At 39.3% G+C, this 17625-nt stretch overlaps 1 protein-coding gene across 6 annotated transcripts in view; it reads left to right on the top strand.

Moving 5' to 3' along the window:
• The window catches only part of TENM3 (teneurin transmembrane protein 3), a 1300329-nt gene that overhangs the window by 1177308 nt on the left and 105396 nt on the right, over nt 1–17625 (top strand). For all 6 annotated transcript variants that reach the window (XM_061372205.1, XM_061372214.1, XM_061372239.1 and 3 more), the window contains one exon: nt 1467–1705. In XM_061372205.1, coding sequence (XP_061228189.1) covers nt 1467–1705 — 239 coding nt within the window. The remainder of the gene's footprint in view (nt 1–1466; nt 1706–17625) is intronic.

The raw sequence follows: 17625 nt of genomic DNA, 5'->3' as shown, positions 1-17625 counted from the left end.
AAATCACCTGCAAACAGCAAACCTTGTTTATCAAGTGCTGGTATTTTTCTCAGGCTGCAGTGGGATAAATTAATTTCTAGTGTCTCTCTAGTGCATTTCTGACAACACTGCTATACCTGTACAGGTTACTTCATTACTATGCAGGGTTCCAAGCAAGGTTCTTGTTGGAAGTCCCATCAGCTAAGAAGCAGTCCACAGTGCCACATGGTGTGTAACTAGACGGCTTTCTGCTCCAAAGCTAGCTCATTTGGTGCTAGATCCTCTGACCCATACCATATAGATGGCATGCAGTAGGCAAACATGGTGTAGGCATGCCCTTGAGCTTCAGGAGGATCTAGGTATCAGCAATTCATGAGTGTCTCTTACCTATTAAAAAATGCAAACACCTGTCTAGTTCTGTTTAGCTGTTTGTGCACTTGGTAAGTTCAAGATTCTCCACAGTGTGCTTTTTTACCATTTTTAGCTATAATGTATTCCTTCTGCAAAGCCTAATGAGCTAAGGTCAAACCTTACATTACAGAGTTGCCAGTATAACAAATTGGTGGAAAAAACCCAGGCGCAAAGATCTTTGTTTGGCTGAAGTTTTGTTGTTCATAGAGTTGTCTACGTGCGTCAGGAGGAAAACTCCAAGTAGCATATGCCATGCTTAGAGGCTTTTCTAAAATAATTAAGCTTGCATGGACTAAAATTAAAGGATTCTACTGTAGACAGGCCCAGGGACTAATACTTGTTTTAGAAATTTTAATTGAAAGAAATTAAATTTACTGGTAACTCACTGAGTGTGTCTTAACTTTGGCTTTGCTTTTCATTTCTGTTGCTGGTTGTGGTTCTTTTTGAGCACTTACTAAATCTAATTCTGTAGAGTACTTCCTTGGGCTGTAACAAAGCTGCTGTATCCATAATCAGATCTTGTTACAGTAAGATTATGTGCAAGGAGATATGAATTAGTGAACTGAGTATTTAGGATCCAAAAAAAATAATCTTTTAACTGACTAATTTTGGCAAAGTTGCCAGAAGTTTGTATCTGAGAGATTTCTGTTTTCTTTGTACTTAACCCAGGCAGGCTGTGATAAGTAGTGTGGGCTATAGTCAGATTGCTCAGTATTGACTTTTTAATGGAGTTCCCTGTAGTCTGTAGCAGAAGCCAACAAAAATAAATAGCAGCAGAAAGCCTGTCCCTACTTGTTGGATAAACTCTGAGAGACCTCTTCCCTACCATACTGTTTTGGGTAGTTCTGTTTCCTGTCTGTATACCAGGGTATTACTGATGTCGGGGGGGGGATTCAGTCTTTTCTTAAAGGGAGAGTGTTTTTTTCCATGTGTGTCGTGACAAGTACTGCTTCTGTGACCCTTTCTAGATGGGATGTTGTTAGCTATTTGAAAAATAGGCCACATAAAACAGAAGAGGTATGGCTGCTCCAGCTTTAATTACTTTTATGCCTTACCATACACTCTTTCTTCCACAGGCATTTCCTATTCAAAACAGGAACAGGGACCACACCGCTGTTCAGTACTGCAACGCCAGGGTACACAATGGCATCTGGCTCTGTTTATTCCCCTCCTACTCGGCCACTACCTAGGAACACTCTATCCAGAAGTGCTTTTAAATTCAAGAAGTCTTCAAAGTACTGTAGCTGGAAATGTACTGCACTCTGTGCCGTAGGGGTCTCAGTGCTGCTGGCAATACTGCTGTCCTACTTTATAGGTGAGTCCCATTTTCATATAATTGTCACCATGAACAGGGGTATCTGATGGATTGCATATGAACTGTGACATACTAATCTTTAATTATCAACATTTTTGGTAACAGTAAAAAACACAATAATGATTTAATGAAAAGTCCTAATTGTTTAGAGGAAAAATAAAGTTTGAATGTTTTGCAAGCATTCTGCAGCATGATAGTGGGTAAATTAACTTCAAAGAAGTATTTGAACTGCAGTTAAGCTCTGTAGTGTCTAATTCCTATGAAAGTATTTCTGAAATCTAGGCTTTAAAAATTCTGTAATGTGGCTATAAGTTGCAGCATATCCATGGACCTCTTCTTCTCTCATTTTGCATGAAACTAATAAACATTTAGGAATGTTAACTATCACTTATTTACTCATTACAGTCACGTATGTTTGTGTATAGAGCTAGAGCAAAAACCTAATACAGACTTTTGATTGCAAGGTAGGGAAATAATTGTCCAAAAAGACAACATACAGAGAAGATGGAGATTTCTTCCTCTCTTGTGGGTTATTTATTTTTAATTATTCTCTCTTTTCTCTGTTTGTTTGTTATATTCCATTGCCCAATTTTTATTTTTTGAGGATTTCTTTTATTTCATCTCTTTAATTATTTATTTTCTTAAACATTTGCTATAAATATTATATAATTTCAGTTTTAGGAAATTAATGAGGGCAGTGCTTGGCTGTAAGGAAAATGTCATTGACTTTAATACGGCAATAGAATAGGCTGTCTTTGTGCTTGTAACTTCTGTGGTTTTCTCCAGTTTACAGATTTTTCACCTCTTATTCCATGAATTGTCTTCAAATACTTTTCTTTTGACTAATTTGTTAATTAGAAGCTTAAGTCACCACATTTATGGAAAAATAAGCATAAGGATCTTGTTTTTTGGCATTAGTTGCACTCAGATTTATAGTCTTAAGAAGTCACAGAAAGAAAAGGGGAGAATCAATCTTTCTTTCCCTCCCTCTTTAAAATCAGTGTAAGTTAATAATAAAGCCTAGAAGGCCTTATGACCTTAAATCTTTATTGCCTTTGTTGAAACAGGCTTGCTACATTTCAATCCAAGGCACAGCATAAGCTGTATAAAGCCTTTGAAGTAGTTCTTACTGGGATGAAGCTCCTGTGAAAAATGCAAGAAACTGAGTTGCTGAGTAGCTGGAGAAATTCCTCTCTGCCCCAGCAAAGCAGAGCCTCCTGAGCAGACTTCCCACTTCAGCTGCCAACCCCAAAGAACAAAAGACTTGTATGCATCTAGAGCTTGTCACTGCTGCCAAGCCTCTTTCAATCATTGGATTTGTAGGGGTGTTGTGTGAATGTACACAGGAGTATAAAGGTGTGGTTTAGAGTTAAGCTTCAACACTACTTCTTTTTCAAAGTGGGATTGAAATAATCCCATTTATAAAACACATTAATTGTAATCCGTTTCCATCGTATTGCCTCATAAATCATCAGAACCAAATATCTGCTACTAAATAAATACATAAATATGAAAGAAGGAATACAGTATGAAATGTAACTGTCAGGAGCTGTGAAAAACAGCCATACAGATAGTAAAATATTGAAGACCTGATTCTGAGCTGAGCTCTATACTTTGCTGGCCCCAAAGGGGCCAGATTACTTATGAATCCAAGGGGCACAGGAAGATAGCTGTGCCAGATTATTTGTCCTATAGGCACATTAAGAAATATAAGCACCTCTATTCCTGTATTTGGGAAGAAGAGTCGAGCTTTCCATTGAGTGAGAGCTTTCAGCTCCCCACATCATTTATTCACATACCCTATAAAAAAAAAGCCCAAATATAGCTGTACAACATTTTGTTTCATGGGCGCATGCCAGCTCACATCCTTGCTGAAATAAACAATGCACAAGGGCCTTCCTCTGCCCACAGTCAATAGGGAGCTCTTTGCCTACTGGTGATACTACACATATTTCAGCTAACTCAGCAATCTAAATGTAAAATCCAGCACTCAGGGAGGCTCTCTAGAGAACTTCTGGTCCATAAAACTATGAATGGATTGCACTCATTCATATATGTGGTTTTATCATCTCTATAGATGTAATATCAGAAATATAATAGGCCATCCAAATATAAATCGGTGAAAATCGTTAATGTAAGATGGAAACAGTTCTTCATCGTGTTTAACCATTTCATGCCATAGGTGTGAAAGGGAAATGACTGGGTAGGAAATTTGTCATTACATAAAAAGATGGGGAGGACTGCAGTATTGTGCGACCTCTAACATCCTGTGACATGCCTCTAACACAGGGGTATGGCTTGTCTGGTGGGGTTTACAGCAGCTGAGGTGGCGTGTCACATTTGTAAAGCAAGTTTGAGATGAATTTTGAACTTCACAGGGAGACATTGCCACAAGCGTGAAAATGCTACAGCACTTGCTGCAAAATATGCCAGTACACACTGATGAGGAACGTAGTGTGGCTGATATCAGCTCTATGACTGTGACCACTGCAGACTGAAGAACTAACAGGACCACTCACATGGTGAACAGTGGTGTAACCAGGCCCTTCTCAGAAAGGCAGAGAGATGAACATGTCATGCCCAGGCTTATTTTAGTTGCAGTGGGCATGGGGTAGACAAAGTTACTTCAGAACCCACTGCCTTTGCTCAGACAACATAAGGCAGAAGAGACAGTTTGCTAGACTTCATGTCTGCTTTTGCAGAACTGCTCAGTCAATTACTGCTCAATCAATTAGCCCACCCTGAGGAAGAAGCTGCATCAAGAGTCTGGTCTGTCTTGCACTTCTTTCGTCACTCTGAGAGGAAAAACTCCTACATCTACAAAGAGGAAGTGAGAGCAGAGGGTGTCAGCATGGGTAGAGACCATAGCAAACACTGCATTGTAAAGCCACTTAATGCAGTCTTGGGGGTCACAAGGGGTTGAAAATGTTATGTCTGTCTAAAGGAAAGAAAGTCTCACTTCACGCATATTCTTGCTTTTCTAGCCCTAGCTGTATCTCTCAACCACTTTGCAGTGTACAAAATGCTTAAGTTTACCATTCCTGTCAGCAAGACCTGCTAATTTTTAGAGAAAATAGAAGTCAGTTGTGAAAAATTATGTTTAGAGGCTTCATCTACTGTTAAATGGTTTAGAAACAAAGTTAAACAACAGAAACATGCAAGTGCTGAACCAAAAGATAGTGCAGCAACAAATAGAAGAGTGAAATTAAACATTAGCTCTAGTCTAAAGGATTCAACAATGGATTAAATAATGGGTTAAAAAGATGGGAAATAAAGAATAGAAAGTGCCTCATTTTGGGATCAAGATTACACGGGAATTTTTGCAAGCTGCTCATTTCCTTAACTGCTATCCATAATCAGATTTGCAACCAAGGAAGAAAATGGCCATTTTTTTTCCAGCATTAACATTTTAGATACTTTTTCCCTGTTTGGAAGACTAGGAAGAGCAGTATTAAGTTTAAGCCATGAAAGAGTAAGAAATATGAAGTTGCCTTAGTTTGACCTATTTTTATATACACATCAATCCTTTTACCCAAACTTGGTACACAGAGTCTGCGTGAGAGCCAGAAATGGAGTCCAGCTTTACAATGCGCAAGACAAAACAGAATTTAATCCTTCAGATCCCTGTGGCTTACTGCCCCATTCAGCATCCATCATTTGCAGTGAGTGAATGAAGGGAAAGTTTTGTAGAGCAGCTCCTAGGTCAAACATGGGCATCAAATCACAGTTTCATATGTAACCTCCATCCTTCAGTTCTACCTTTTGGGATCTTCCCTATCGACTCTTGGTTTTATTAAGGGGAAGAGCTTGTTCCTGGGTCATCTTGCAATTATAGAGAACCACATCAGTCAGGAATGGTTTCTAATATGTTGCATAGCACGGACTTTGAGGAAGTGTATTAACAGGCTGGTACTGTAGTATTTATTTCTTCTTTAGTGTAGATTCAACAACGAGAAGAAATTAACGAGAATTTGGGGACATCAGGCAGTGCCAGATATGGCACTGTCTTGACATTGTCTGTGTCAATACACAAGACTAGTGCCATTTTCACTGTGCATAGAACCAAATACACGATTCATTTTCTTCAGTCAGTATTGGAATTACACAATATCAGATTCAGTCAAATAAGCTTGAAGAGTTGTACACTGCAAGATTGGATACATCTGTCACGAATGTTGTCTTATGTCTGCTAAATAGGTTTCTATGAACATAAAATGTTCTTTGAATACCCAGTGAGACCTGACCTACTTAAGCCTCTGCTGTCCTTACTTCTTCACAACAGTCTCTCATAGTTCCAAGTCTTTTGAGCATTTTACCCTCTGTGTACCTTTAGATTGATCATTTTGTTAGCCTTAGTTCTGTAGCAAATGGTCAGAACAAGAATATATACCAGCCAGCTATTCTTTGTGATAAAGCAAATGTTTACATATTAGTGATAGCAGAGGGACATCTCTTCTGTAGGGAAAAAAGGAAAAGGAATTCTATTTAATTAAAAAGGCCATGGGATTGTTTTTATTACTACTGCTTGCTGTGAACAGTCAGCCAATCCATTTTGAACAGAGAAGAAAGCTAACATTTAGGCTTAACAACTGAAATATCTTCTGGGAAAACATGTATTTTGGTTTATATTCCATTCTGTGAGAAAGAGCAGTGAAACTGCTATTGTGCTATGACACAGGGATGACCATACAGTCAGAATGCAAATTGCAAATGAAATGTGGATGGAAAAAAGATACCAGACTTGAAACCCATGTTTGATAATTACTAATAATTTGCCACATTTGTATAAAAATAGATACACTGTGGTTATTATGTTGTGCATTTATGCTTTTGGTTCATCTGAAAATGTTACTGTTTTCTCATCTTCTCAAGATGCTTAAGCTGAAAATTTGTATGCTGATCGATTTCTAATAATGGACAGCTATCTCCGGAGTTATCTCAAAAACTGACTGAGCATAGTAATAGAGCAACTTAAGAGGTTTTAAGGTAGAAAGAGATAGGAAAAACCAACAAAAACAAGCTTCATTATTAGAGGAGGCTGACACAGAGGGGTACAGAGTGTTAAAATTACAGCTGAGGGTCAGTTAACTATCCTGCATATGAATTTTAAGTAATCTTTAAAGATTAGGCAATTGTCTGTTTCTGCAAACTGAGCATAACTTTCCATGTCTCCGGTGCTGTTTACAAGTTTGTTGTCTGTGGTTCTCTTATGTTACTTGGGATTTAGCGTGACAGTGCTGGCATTCACATCTGTTTCCAGATTGTGGAGGAGCAGATGCCTTTCCTGTTGGGCTCAGTGGCAGAGGAGATAGTCACACCCCCCCCAAACTAATGGACTTAAAACTGTGACAATTATAGAATGTGACTAAAGCAATGACTAAATATACTTGTAATCAAAAGGAATCTATTTTACTTTATCAATGAAGAACAATATAATACTTCTTTTTGATTGCAATGCCAAGTTAACAGTATTCTGCTGTTTGTAAAGCTCAATTACTGCCAGGAATGAGGAAAACAGTTTAATTAATAATGCCACTTAAATGGAATTTTTATTACAATACCCAGCATAGGTATTGTAATTAACAGGCATGAGGGAGAATATAGGTTAGTTGCCATTAATCACCTTTACTTTCATTATGTGTTTATTTTAACTTTTTCTCTTTGACCTGCATTTAATTTTGAGTGTTGTAATGCTTTCATCACTGAGAGTTTTATCAAGAACTTTTGTTTTTCCGCATTCTCTCCACATTTCTGTCAGCTTCCCAAGGTTGTGCTGGGACCTTAGCTATGACTGGAGCATCACTGAGGTGTGGGGCTTGGCAATATGTTCCCTGTCTGCAGATATGTGGCAGATTTTTGCAGTTTGCCAGGTCTATGCTCTCACACCATTTCTTTTTCCATCAAAGGCATTGAGGTAACTAATACATTTTACAAGGGCATGTAGTGATAGGACAAGGGGGGTGGTTTTAAACTGGAAAGGGGTAAATTTAGATTAGGCATTAGGAAGAAGTATTTTACTATGAAGGCGGTGAGACGCTGCAACAGGTTACCCAGAGAACTTGTTGATGCCCCATCCGTGGAAGTGTTCAAGGCCAGGTTGGACAGGACTTTGAGCAACCTGGTCTACTGGAAGGTGGATGATCTTTAAGGTCCCTTCCAAACCAAACCAGTCTGTGATTCTATGATTCTGTGAGTTATATATCTGACTTAAAAAAAATAAATAAATAAATTAGCAACCAGTGGGACTTTTAGGGAAGGCTCCAGGTGTTGCTAGGACATATGGAGGCAGCAGCTGTTTCCTATCATCCTTTCTTTTCCCAGATTGAAGGTTTCTGGTATCAGATGCCTCCAATGGCAATACTGTGTGCAGGGCTCTGCCTCCCCATTGTGTGTGTCTGCTCTGTGTCTGTCAAAATCTGCTTGCCTGTTGTTTTAAACATCAGTGCCACGTGTTGCTCTTCTGGGACAGAAGATCATGTATGTAGTCTCTTCAGTTGGGCTTTTAGTGTGTGGTCATATACCTGGTGAATGCCATACAGCACACTTCTTTAGCAGGCAGAAGCCAGCTCCTGAAATTTCTAAAGCATGTTAGCATCGTAGGTACCAAAGCCAGATAATAGATACTTGTAGGCCATGACTTACTAACATCAGTCAAGGCAACTCCTTTCAGCCATTTCTGAAATGGCCTTATTCAGATACACATGTGACTGTCAGCTTTTATGCTTTAACATGAAGCTTAATATTACAGTTAGAACTTCAAGAACTGTGCAGTGCAGAGATTTTTCAGCTGTCTAACATGGGATAAATTTATTTTCCATGCTATCCCATAGCCATGACTTTTAGATACCTGCATGAATTTCATATAATATTTACAGCATTGCTGATGAGCTCATTGTGCCTCCTTGGTCTGGAAATATTTTGTAAACAATAATGGTGTTTCTTATGTTTACCACAATCAAAACTGGGAGGCAGAGAGAATAGTCAGAAAATGAAGTTGTTACGCTTCACCACCTTATTGGGCTGAATTGGGCTGAAAGTATTTTTAACATCTTTCATTGAAATGGTGTAAAATCTAAACATGTCAAACATCTATGTCTTGAAGCATGAACTTTAAATATACTTTCTCATCTCTTGCAGGAACATCATTATGGATAATGCCTTCAGTTAACGTTTTTTAAGCAAAGATCTTGTTATTGTGTTTCAGACTAAGTGCAAACCACTGTTTCAGGAGTACACGCTATTAACTTTTGATTGGTGCAGTGGATGCCAGATGCTACTATTCTTAGTGTCCCTGAGAGTAAAACATTCATTGAGAAAGATAATCCTCACACAGAAGGATGTAGGAACATGTAATTGGCAGTCAGGAGGTTAAAAAAGGCAAGATTTCAGAGGATTAAAAAAGTTAATCTATCAAGGAGCATATCCACTTCTGTTCCAAAAAAGGCTTGTATTCAAATTCAGATTTATCACAAAGTTTTTGGCAATAGTCCTGTCACCCTGCACTTTTGCCTAATGGAGCAAATTCAAACTCAGTAATGCCGGCAGTGTAACAGGTGTAATTATAAATCGCAAGTTGACATTATGTCATTGTCCATAGGTCCCACACTGTGTGATTCTGACATCATATTCTGATGCAGTGTCATTACAAGGAAGACGCTGAAGTTCTAGAGCATGTCTGAAGGGCAATGAAGCTCATGAAGGGTCTAGAAGAAAAGTCCTATGAGAAGTGGGGTTGTTTAGCCTGGATAAAAGCAGGCTCAAGGGAGACCTCATTGCTCTCCACAAACTACCTGGCAGGATGTTATAGCAAGGCAGGTGTTGGTCTTCTCTCTCAAGTAACAAGCGATAGCACAAGAACAAGCAGCCTTCGGTAGCACCAGGCGAGGTTTAGATGGGACATTAGGAAAAATTTCTTCACTAAAAGGTTGTCAAGCATTGGAACAGGCTGCCCAAGTGTCCTGGGTTTAGCAGTAGCAGTCAATTTTTTCTCCTTGGTAGCTGGTGTAGCGTTGTGTTTTGACTTTCAGCCTGGGAACAGTGCTGATAACACAGATGTTTTTAGTTGCTGCTCAGTAATGTTTACTCTGACCAAGGACTTTGTGAGTCTCATGGTCTGCCAGGGAGGAGGGGAAGCCGGGAGGAAGCAGAAACAGGACACCTGACCCAGGCTAGCCAAAGAGGTATTCCATACCACAGCACGTCATGGCCTCTTCTGGAGCCTGCTTAGTAAGGTTCCATGGGATATAGCCCTAGAGGGCAGGGGGGGGCCAGGACTGTTGGTTGATCTTCAAGGATCACCTGCTACAAGCTCAGGAGTGTTGCATCCCAACCAGAAGGAAGTGCAGCAGGAGGGCCAAGAGACCTCCTTGGATGAATAAGGAGCTCCTGAGGAAAAATCAAATGAAAAAAGAGTTTTATAGAAAGTGGAAACAAGGACAGGCGGCCTGGGAAGAGTACAGGGATGTTGTCTGGGAAGCTAGAGACCAGGTTAGGAAAGCTAAGGCCCAGTCAGAATTAAACTTGGCTAGGGATATTAGGGATAAGAGGAAGGGATTCTACAGGTACATAGCAAATACAAAACAGATTAGGGAGAACTTAGACCCCCTCAGGAAGCTCTTGAGTGAACTAGATACACAGGATTTGGAGAAGACTGAGGTTCTGAATGACTTCTTTGCCTCGGTCTTCTTTAGCAAAGGCTTTGACCGCACCACCCAAGTCTTGGAAAGCAGACGCAGGGACTGTGAAAATGAAGACCTTGGGCCCACTGTAGGAGAGGATCTGGTTCGACACCATCTTAAAAATCTGAACGTGCACAAGTCCATGGGTCCTGATGAAATCCATCCGTGGGTCCTGAAGGAGCTGGCAAATGAAGTTGCTAAGCCCCTGGACCATCATATTTGAAAAATCATGGCAGTCAGGTGAAGTTCCCAACAACTGGAAAAAGGGAAATATAACCCCCATTTTCAAGAAGGGGAAAATGGATGACCTGGGGAATTACAGACCAGTCAGTCTCACCTCTGTGCCTGGCAAAATCTTGGAGCAGATTCTCCTGGAAGGCATGCTAAGGCACATGAAAAACAACAAGGTGCTTGGTGACAGCCAGCATGGCTTCACTAAGGGGAAATCCTGCCTGACCAATTCGGTGGCCTTTTATGATGGGGCTACAGAACTGATGGACAGGGGTAGAGCAGATGATGTCATCTACCTGGATTTGTGCAAAGCGTTCGGCACTCCCACACGACATTCTTGTCTCTAAATTGGAGAGACATCAATTTGATGAATGGACCACTCAGTGGATAAAGAACTGGCTGGATGGCTGCACACAAAGAGTTGTGGTCAATGGCTCAATGTCCGGCTGGAGACCTGTAACGAGTGTTGTCCGTCAGGGATCAGTGTTGGGACCGGTCTTGTTTAACATCTTTGTCGCTGACATGGACAGTGGGATTGAGTGCGCCCTCATCAAGTTTGCCAATGACACCAAGCTGTGTCGGTTTCGGTTGATACGCTGGAGGGAAGGAATGCCATCCAGAGGGACCTTGACACGCTTGTGAGGTGGGCTGATGCCAACCTCATGAAGTTTAACCATTCCAAGTGCAAGGTCCTACACCTGGGTCGGAGCAATCGCAGGCACAGCTACAGGTTGGGCAGAGAAGAGATTCAGAGCAGCCCTGTGGAGAAGGACTTGGGGGTGCTGGTCGATGAGAAAATGAACATGAGCCAGCAGTGTGCCCTTGCAGCCCAGAAAGCCAACCATATCCTGGACTGCATCAAAAGGAGTGTGACCAGCAGGTCGAAGGAGGTGATCCTGCCCCTTTATTCTGCTCTCGTGAAACCTCACTTGGAGTATTGTGTGCAGTTCTGGTGTCCTAAACATAAAAAGGACATGGATCTGTTGGAACAAGGCCAGAGGAGGGCCACGAGAATGATCAGGGGACTGGAGCACCTCCCATATGAAGATCAGCTGAGAAAGTTGGGGCTGTTCAGCCTGGAGAAGAGAAGGCTGCATGGGGATCTCATAGCGTCCTTCCAGTATCTGAAGGGGGCATATAGGGATGCTGGGAATGGACTCTTTGTTAGGGACTGTAGTGATAGGACAAGGGGTAATGGGTTAAAACTTAAACAGGGGCAGTTTAGATTGGTTATAAGGAGGAAATTCTTTCCTGTTAGGGTGGTGAGGCACTGGAATAGGTTGTTCAGGGAGGTTCTGAATGCTCCATCTGTGGTGGTGTTCAAGGCCAGGTTGGCCGAGGCCTTGGGTGATACGGTTTAGAGCGAGGTATCCCTGCCCATGGCAGGGGGGTTGGAACTTGATGATCTTAAGGTCCTTTCCAACCCTAACTATTCTATGATTCTATGCCCGGGGAGGTAACTGGGAGTTACCCGGAAGGGCACGGGTTCTTCTGGGTTGGGCTTGTTTCGGCAGGTGGTATAGTATTCTCTTCCCTTGTTATTTCCTTATCATTATTATCATTGATGGTAGCAGTAGTGGTTTGTGTTATACCTTAGTTACTGGACTGTTCTCATCTTAACTCATGAGAGTTACATTCTTTCGATTCTCCTCCCCATCCCTGGGGGGGGGGGGGGGGTGTGAAGGAAAGAAAGAGGGAGGAAAGGGGGAGAGTGAGTGAACGAGCTGTCTGGTTGGGTTTAAACCACGACACCAAGGAAATGGTTGAGTCACTGTCCCTGGAGGTATTTAAAAGACTTGTAGACATACTGCCTAGAGACATGGTTTAGTGATGGACTTGCCAGTGGTAAGTTAATGATTGGACTCAATGATCTTAAAAACCTTTTCCAACCTAAATGATTCTATGATTCTTTCAAGCACATTCTGTCGAGATGCTGGCCCTTCTGCTCTCCTCCTATAACCTTCTGGCAGACTTCTAAATAGTAGCAATTTTTAGTCTAATGAGAAATGAAGTTAAATTATACCAGCTGCCTTTTTTTGTTGTTGTTGATAAATAGCAAGCTTACACTAGTTTAAAGATGTAGTTCCTATTTCATCAACACATCTAAACATGTAGTGTATTTTAGTAGTATGTATGCATATGTAGTACTTCATATGCATGCTCATGTTTAAGAGATTTTGCAAAGCAGAGATAAATTTACTCAGGTGATTATCTAAGTTGTTGTGGACATACAGTTACAGTCTTCTCTGCTGGTAGTTTCCATTAACTTGCAACTCCTGTCTGTGAAGAAACAAGATAGTCCCTAGAGATGTGCTATCTGCTATGATCATAATACATGTATTAAAGCTCGTAGTTTTGTGTACAAGTTGCATCTTTTATAAATTGCATATTTTCTGTAAATGGCAATCTTTAATCTCTTCTATGAAGACAATTGTTTGGTCTCCTTTAGAATGCTTTAAGAAATTCATGCTGTTAAAAATGTCAGATTTAGATGAGATTTTAGTAAGCTTCTCCATACACAAGCACTTTAGAATAAAAAGGTCAAGTGCATGTGTCCAGACTTGCTTTGAGCAATATTATTTGATGTTACATTTATGATTGAGATCGCAGAAGCACATGGGTTTTATATAGGTGTAATTACCCCACTGCAGTGATTAATTACAGATGAAAGTAGGTGTCCCCTGAAGTAGACTGGAATCTTTTAAATACGAGACCCTTCATTTTCACACAGATGCTTTTTCAGACAATTTCATTCACAAAACCATAAAAAAAAACAAAAAAACCCTGTTGTCCCAGCAACTTCTTTTCTGTCCTTCTCCTGTTCATAATCTCAAGTAGAGGTAATGATACTGAGGTATCCACATGTTGGAACAGGAGAGTCACTATGCTTCTGGTTATTTCAATTCAGCTGGAGCAAAAAGTAGAGGATAATTTTAAAATGCATCCTTATTACTAATCCAGTCTTTTCACACAGCAAAAGGAGTAGTTGATTTTCTCCATTGATTTTATAAGTGACTGTTACTTTAAACAAAGACTGCCTGTTCTTCACATCATCTGTAAGATTTTGTAGTTCAATGTCTTGGCTAATTTTATTTTAAGGGGGAAAAACAATCAATGTGAAACTGTAATCTTAACGTTTCCCAAGGCTTACATAACTTAAGAAATACAGAATGGTTTACAAACTGGCTTGGAAGTATCAAATCACTGGCCTTACAAACAATTAAGGTTGTCTTTATGTCATAGGTTTCTTCCATAAATCATATATGATCAATTATTTTTTCTGCTTGCTTTTTATTCATAATATTTTTCATGAATCTGTGGTATATCTTTCCTCACAGGAATAGTTTCTTAAAAACCACGTCTCACTTCAGTGAAGCTGCTGGAGGAACATGGTGTGTTAGTTCAATGCACATAAAATGCATTAATGACTATAAAATAAGGGATGCTCCATCTAGTACCCAGTTCCTCCTGTGTGTCTCTGGCCCAGGCACACAGCTGTTTTGGCAGACACAATTGCTGATGATGTAGTGAGGAACTCTGTCCCTGTGAGGAACTGAGCTAAAATAGAGGGTGGTGGAGAGGTTTTAGTAGGTGGATGACTGCAATCGCTAAGCTAACTTAAACACTGGGGTTTTGAACCAGTGATTTGCACGGGATTGTTTGCTCATGCAAATAGCAGGTGGCTTACAAGTTTGTATTGGAGGTGTTGAGGTAAGGTGGAGCTGTGTAAAAAGGCCTCTTTGATGGTAATCTCAGCATGTCCATACTGTTTTAAACTGTGGATTTCAGTGGAAATTCTGTGGTTTTGCAAATTGAGAGCTATGTGTAGTGGTTGGTTTATGCATCTACGTAATTGCACAGTTCAGGTAGGTGAGTTGTAATTATCTTGGATAGATCTAAATCACCATGAAGAAGTTTTGTAGAGGTTTTAAGTTATTTTGTTTTGGCCTCAGTCACATACCTTTGATCTACAAGTGGACCGCTGTAATCATGATATCATGAAGCCTACAAACAGCAAAGAATTAGAGAACCTATATATTGACTCGCACGTTCAATCACCTTGTATATGATCTCAGCAGGAAATTCAAAACAAAAGCTAATTTATGGAAAAATATGTAGTTCTAATCACAGTTTAGCTCTGTGGGGTTCCAAATAACACACTGCAATCTCTACATGCAGTTGCTTTCATCTTGCATTCCAGATTTGGTGACATTCCAAAAGTTCTTATCAAACCTTATTATCATCTTTTATTAAGGCTTATTACATCTCTCCTCATTGCATGTTTGCTGTAATACTCTGTCATTCTTAATATGGAATTAAAAAGCTTTGATCTTTTCTAGCCGGTCATGAGATGGAAGTATGCAACACCAGTAGTTCACTCATACTAAAAAATCCCAGCTCAGTGTGTCCTTTGAACATCACCTTAATTGGCCCCGTTTCTTTTTCCTTTGGTCCTTAAGTCTTTTAATCAGACATCAGTTCTTTATGCCATCAACATGCAAATAGGTTAAGCATGTTCATATAGTGCCACTTCAGTATTGTTAAATCCCTCAAGGGATTTGTAGGTTTTTGTTGCATTTGGATTTGTTGGGTTGTTTTGTAATAAATAAGGCTTTTGAACTATAAAAATGGTTGGACCCGTTCATTGATGCTTTTGCCTAAGAAAGATGATTCCAGTGAATTCTGAGACTTTACATGGACATTTCTTTTCTTAACACTTCTTTTTTATGAGGGCTGCAATCTAAAGGATGTTGCCCTGAGCAAGACTTCAGTTGGAGTTGTGGAACAAAAATAGAACAGATAAGCACAAATGTGAGCCTCAGCTGTTTTCCAGACAGCGAGTTTAAGGAAGGAAAGAGAAGGAGTTAAATATAGAGAAGGAAGAAAGTAAAGAAATGCCTGAAGGAATACAGTGAAGTAATTATCCTGCAGTCTCAACCTAGTCTTGAAAAGTGTAAATCAGGGTACTTTGTTTCCCCCCCCACAATACTTGACAACAAAATCATTGATTATGACTTTATTAGATCGGACCCCAAAATTTATGGAATGTTTTTCATGCCTTTGCATGAACTAAAAGAGACAAAACAACCCTCATCTCAGAGGAGTCAGCATGCGTTTCCCCATCATTTCTGTACCTGTAATGATTTTTCACCATCTTCTTAACTGTGAACAACATTATCTGAAAAAAAAAAAAAAAAAGGAACCAACCAAACAGCAAGACAAAAACAAAGCAAAAAGAACCAAAAAAGCTCTATTCAGGAGAAAGCCCAGCATAGTACTAAAAGACTGTTTAGGTAACACTGAAGACTGTTACATAATGGAGAACGTTGGATGATCATCAGAATAAATATCTTATTTAAATAAGAGGCTATTGAATCTTTGTTTCTGTTTTAAGAAATCTGGATTCTCCCTTAAGCTTTGACTGAGCCTCACATAATGCTGTTGACAGAATTAGACCATTGTTATATAAAAGTCGCAGGCTTGACAACTAAAATGAGACATCTAGCCATACAAGTTTTCAGAGGTCTAAATGTTCCATTTTGGGGTGAATGTAGTAGATACTTACTCTAAGACTACCATGCATCTTAACAATTCATATGCAGCAATACTTTAAAATGGCATATAATAATCTTTGATTAGTGGCAAAGAAAGTAAGTTTATCCATAGAAGATAGTCGATACATCTTTGTTGCTGTATTTTTTTTTCTAGCACGTTTTTGTGGTGTGTTTTTCAAATTCTTTGTTAAGAAAATATTCCAAGGGAAAATGAGGAGTCGAGTATAACGGTTGGATTTTATTTATTTTTTTTTTCGGGTGAAACAGTAAAATCAATGGACCCATTTAACAGTTCAGTATAAAAGAGACTACACTTTTTAAGTTACTATATTGAACTTGATAGATATTGCTAAGTTTTTCATATAATGCTATACTGATATGGTTTGCATTCAAAATATAGGTTCAGAAACTTTTGTGTGATGCTTCTGGTGGCTAACCGTTTGAGGGTGCTCAAAAGCATGCACTTTTAAATTATTTTGAATTTAGAGATAACAGGCTTTTTGTTGATTTGAGAAAAACAGTAATAAATAAAGAACTTTTCTAGCTTTTAATTTGCTTTATTTGAATTTTTAATTAACTGTTTTTAATTCACTATTTGATCTGCAGCAACATCCAACTCATACTATTATCTTAGAAAAAAGCAAGTGAATGCAAATCACTGACAGTTGATTTGCACATCTTCTGGTCCACTCCAGGTCCTTCAGAATAAAATAGGTTTAGATTCTAATTATAGCTGCAAGGAAAATATATGGGAAATAATTTGAAAAACCACTTCAATGTTCAAAATTTCATTTAAAAATGTATTGCCAACAGGGAGATGAACTAGAAGATAATCCTTCAACAAGATTGAGCAATAATTGCAATTTGCTTAGTTTAAATTATAATCTTTTTGCATTGCTTTAAATATAAATGATATTCACTTTTCCTTATGTGCAAGTGTGCATATATATTATTCTATTAATTCTAGGGAAGTAATTTTGTAAATCATGGTTTGAAAGCACCAGGACCCAGAAATGCATAGCAGTCCTGGAAAATCCATTGAGTAACTTAGCAAGTAGATCCTCTTAAAACACAGCTTCATGAATAATAAGACTTGATTACCATACCTTGTAAAACACATGGGAGAAAGAGAAGAGGGTCATCAACATCATTCAGTTCCTCTTGACAACTTTCACCACAGTGTAGAGTTCTTTATAGAACATACACCATACACCTTCTCCAGAGGTCTTGGGGAGTTGCTTGCTACTTAGACATAGCTGCTGTTTTTTAATTTCTGCTGTCAAGTGTTAATTTTCATCTGTTGTTATACTAGAAAGAGCTGGAGGAACATTGGAAGTCCATTTCCCAATTCAGGCAACTCCATTTCTATTTATTTCTGCTTAAAGGAATCCTCCTGTCTGTAAATTATTTTTCCCCTGAAATGTGTTCTGTTGTTTTTAGAACTTTTACTGAATTC

The sequence above is a fragment of the Neopsephotus bourkii genome, unplaced genomic scaffold, assembly GCF_033783945.1.
Source record: "Neopsephotus bourkii isolate Nb327-2 ecotype Australia unplaced genomic scaffold, CSIRO-AGI_Nbou_v1 NB_168, whole genome shotgun sequence".
NCBI lineage: Eukaryota > Metazoa > Chordata > Aves > Psittaciformes > Psittacidae > Neopsephotus > Neopsephotus bourkii.
The sequence above is the reverse complement of the archived record's forward strand: the minus strand, read 5'-3'. Positions and strand labels throughout refer to the sequence as shown.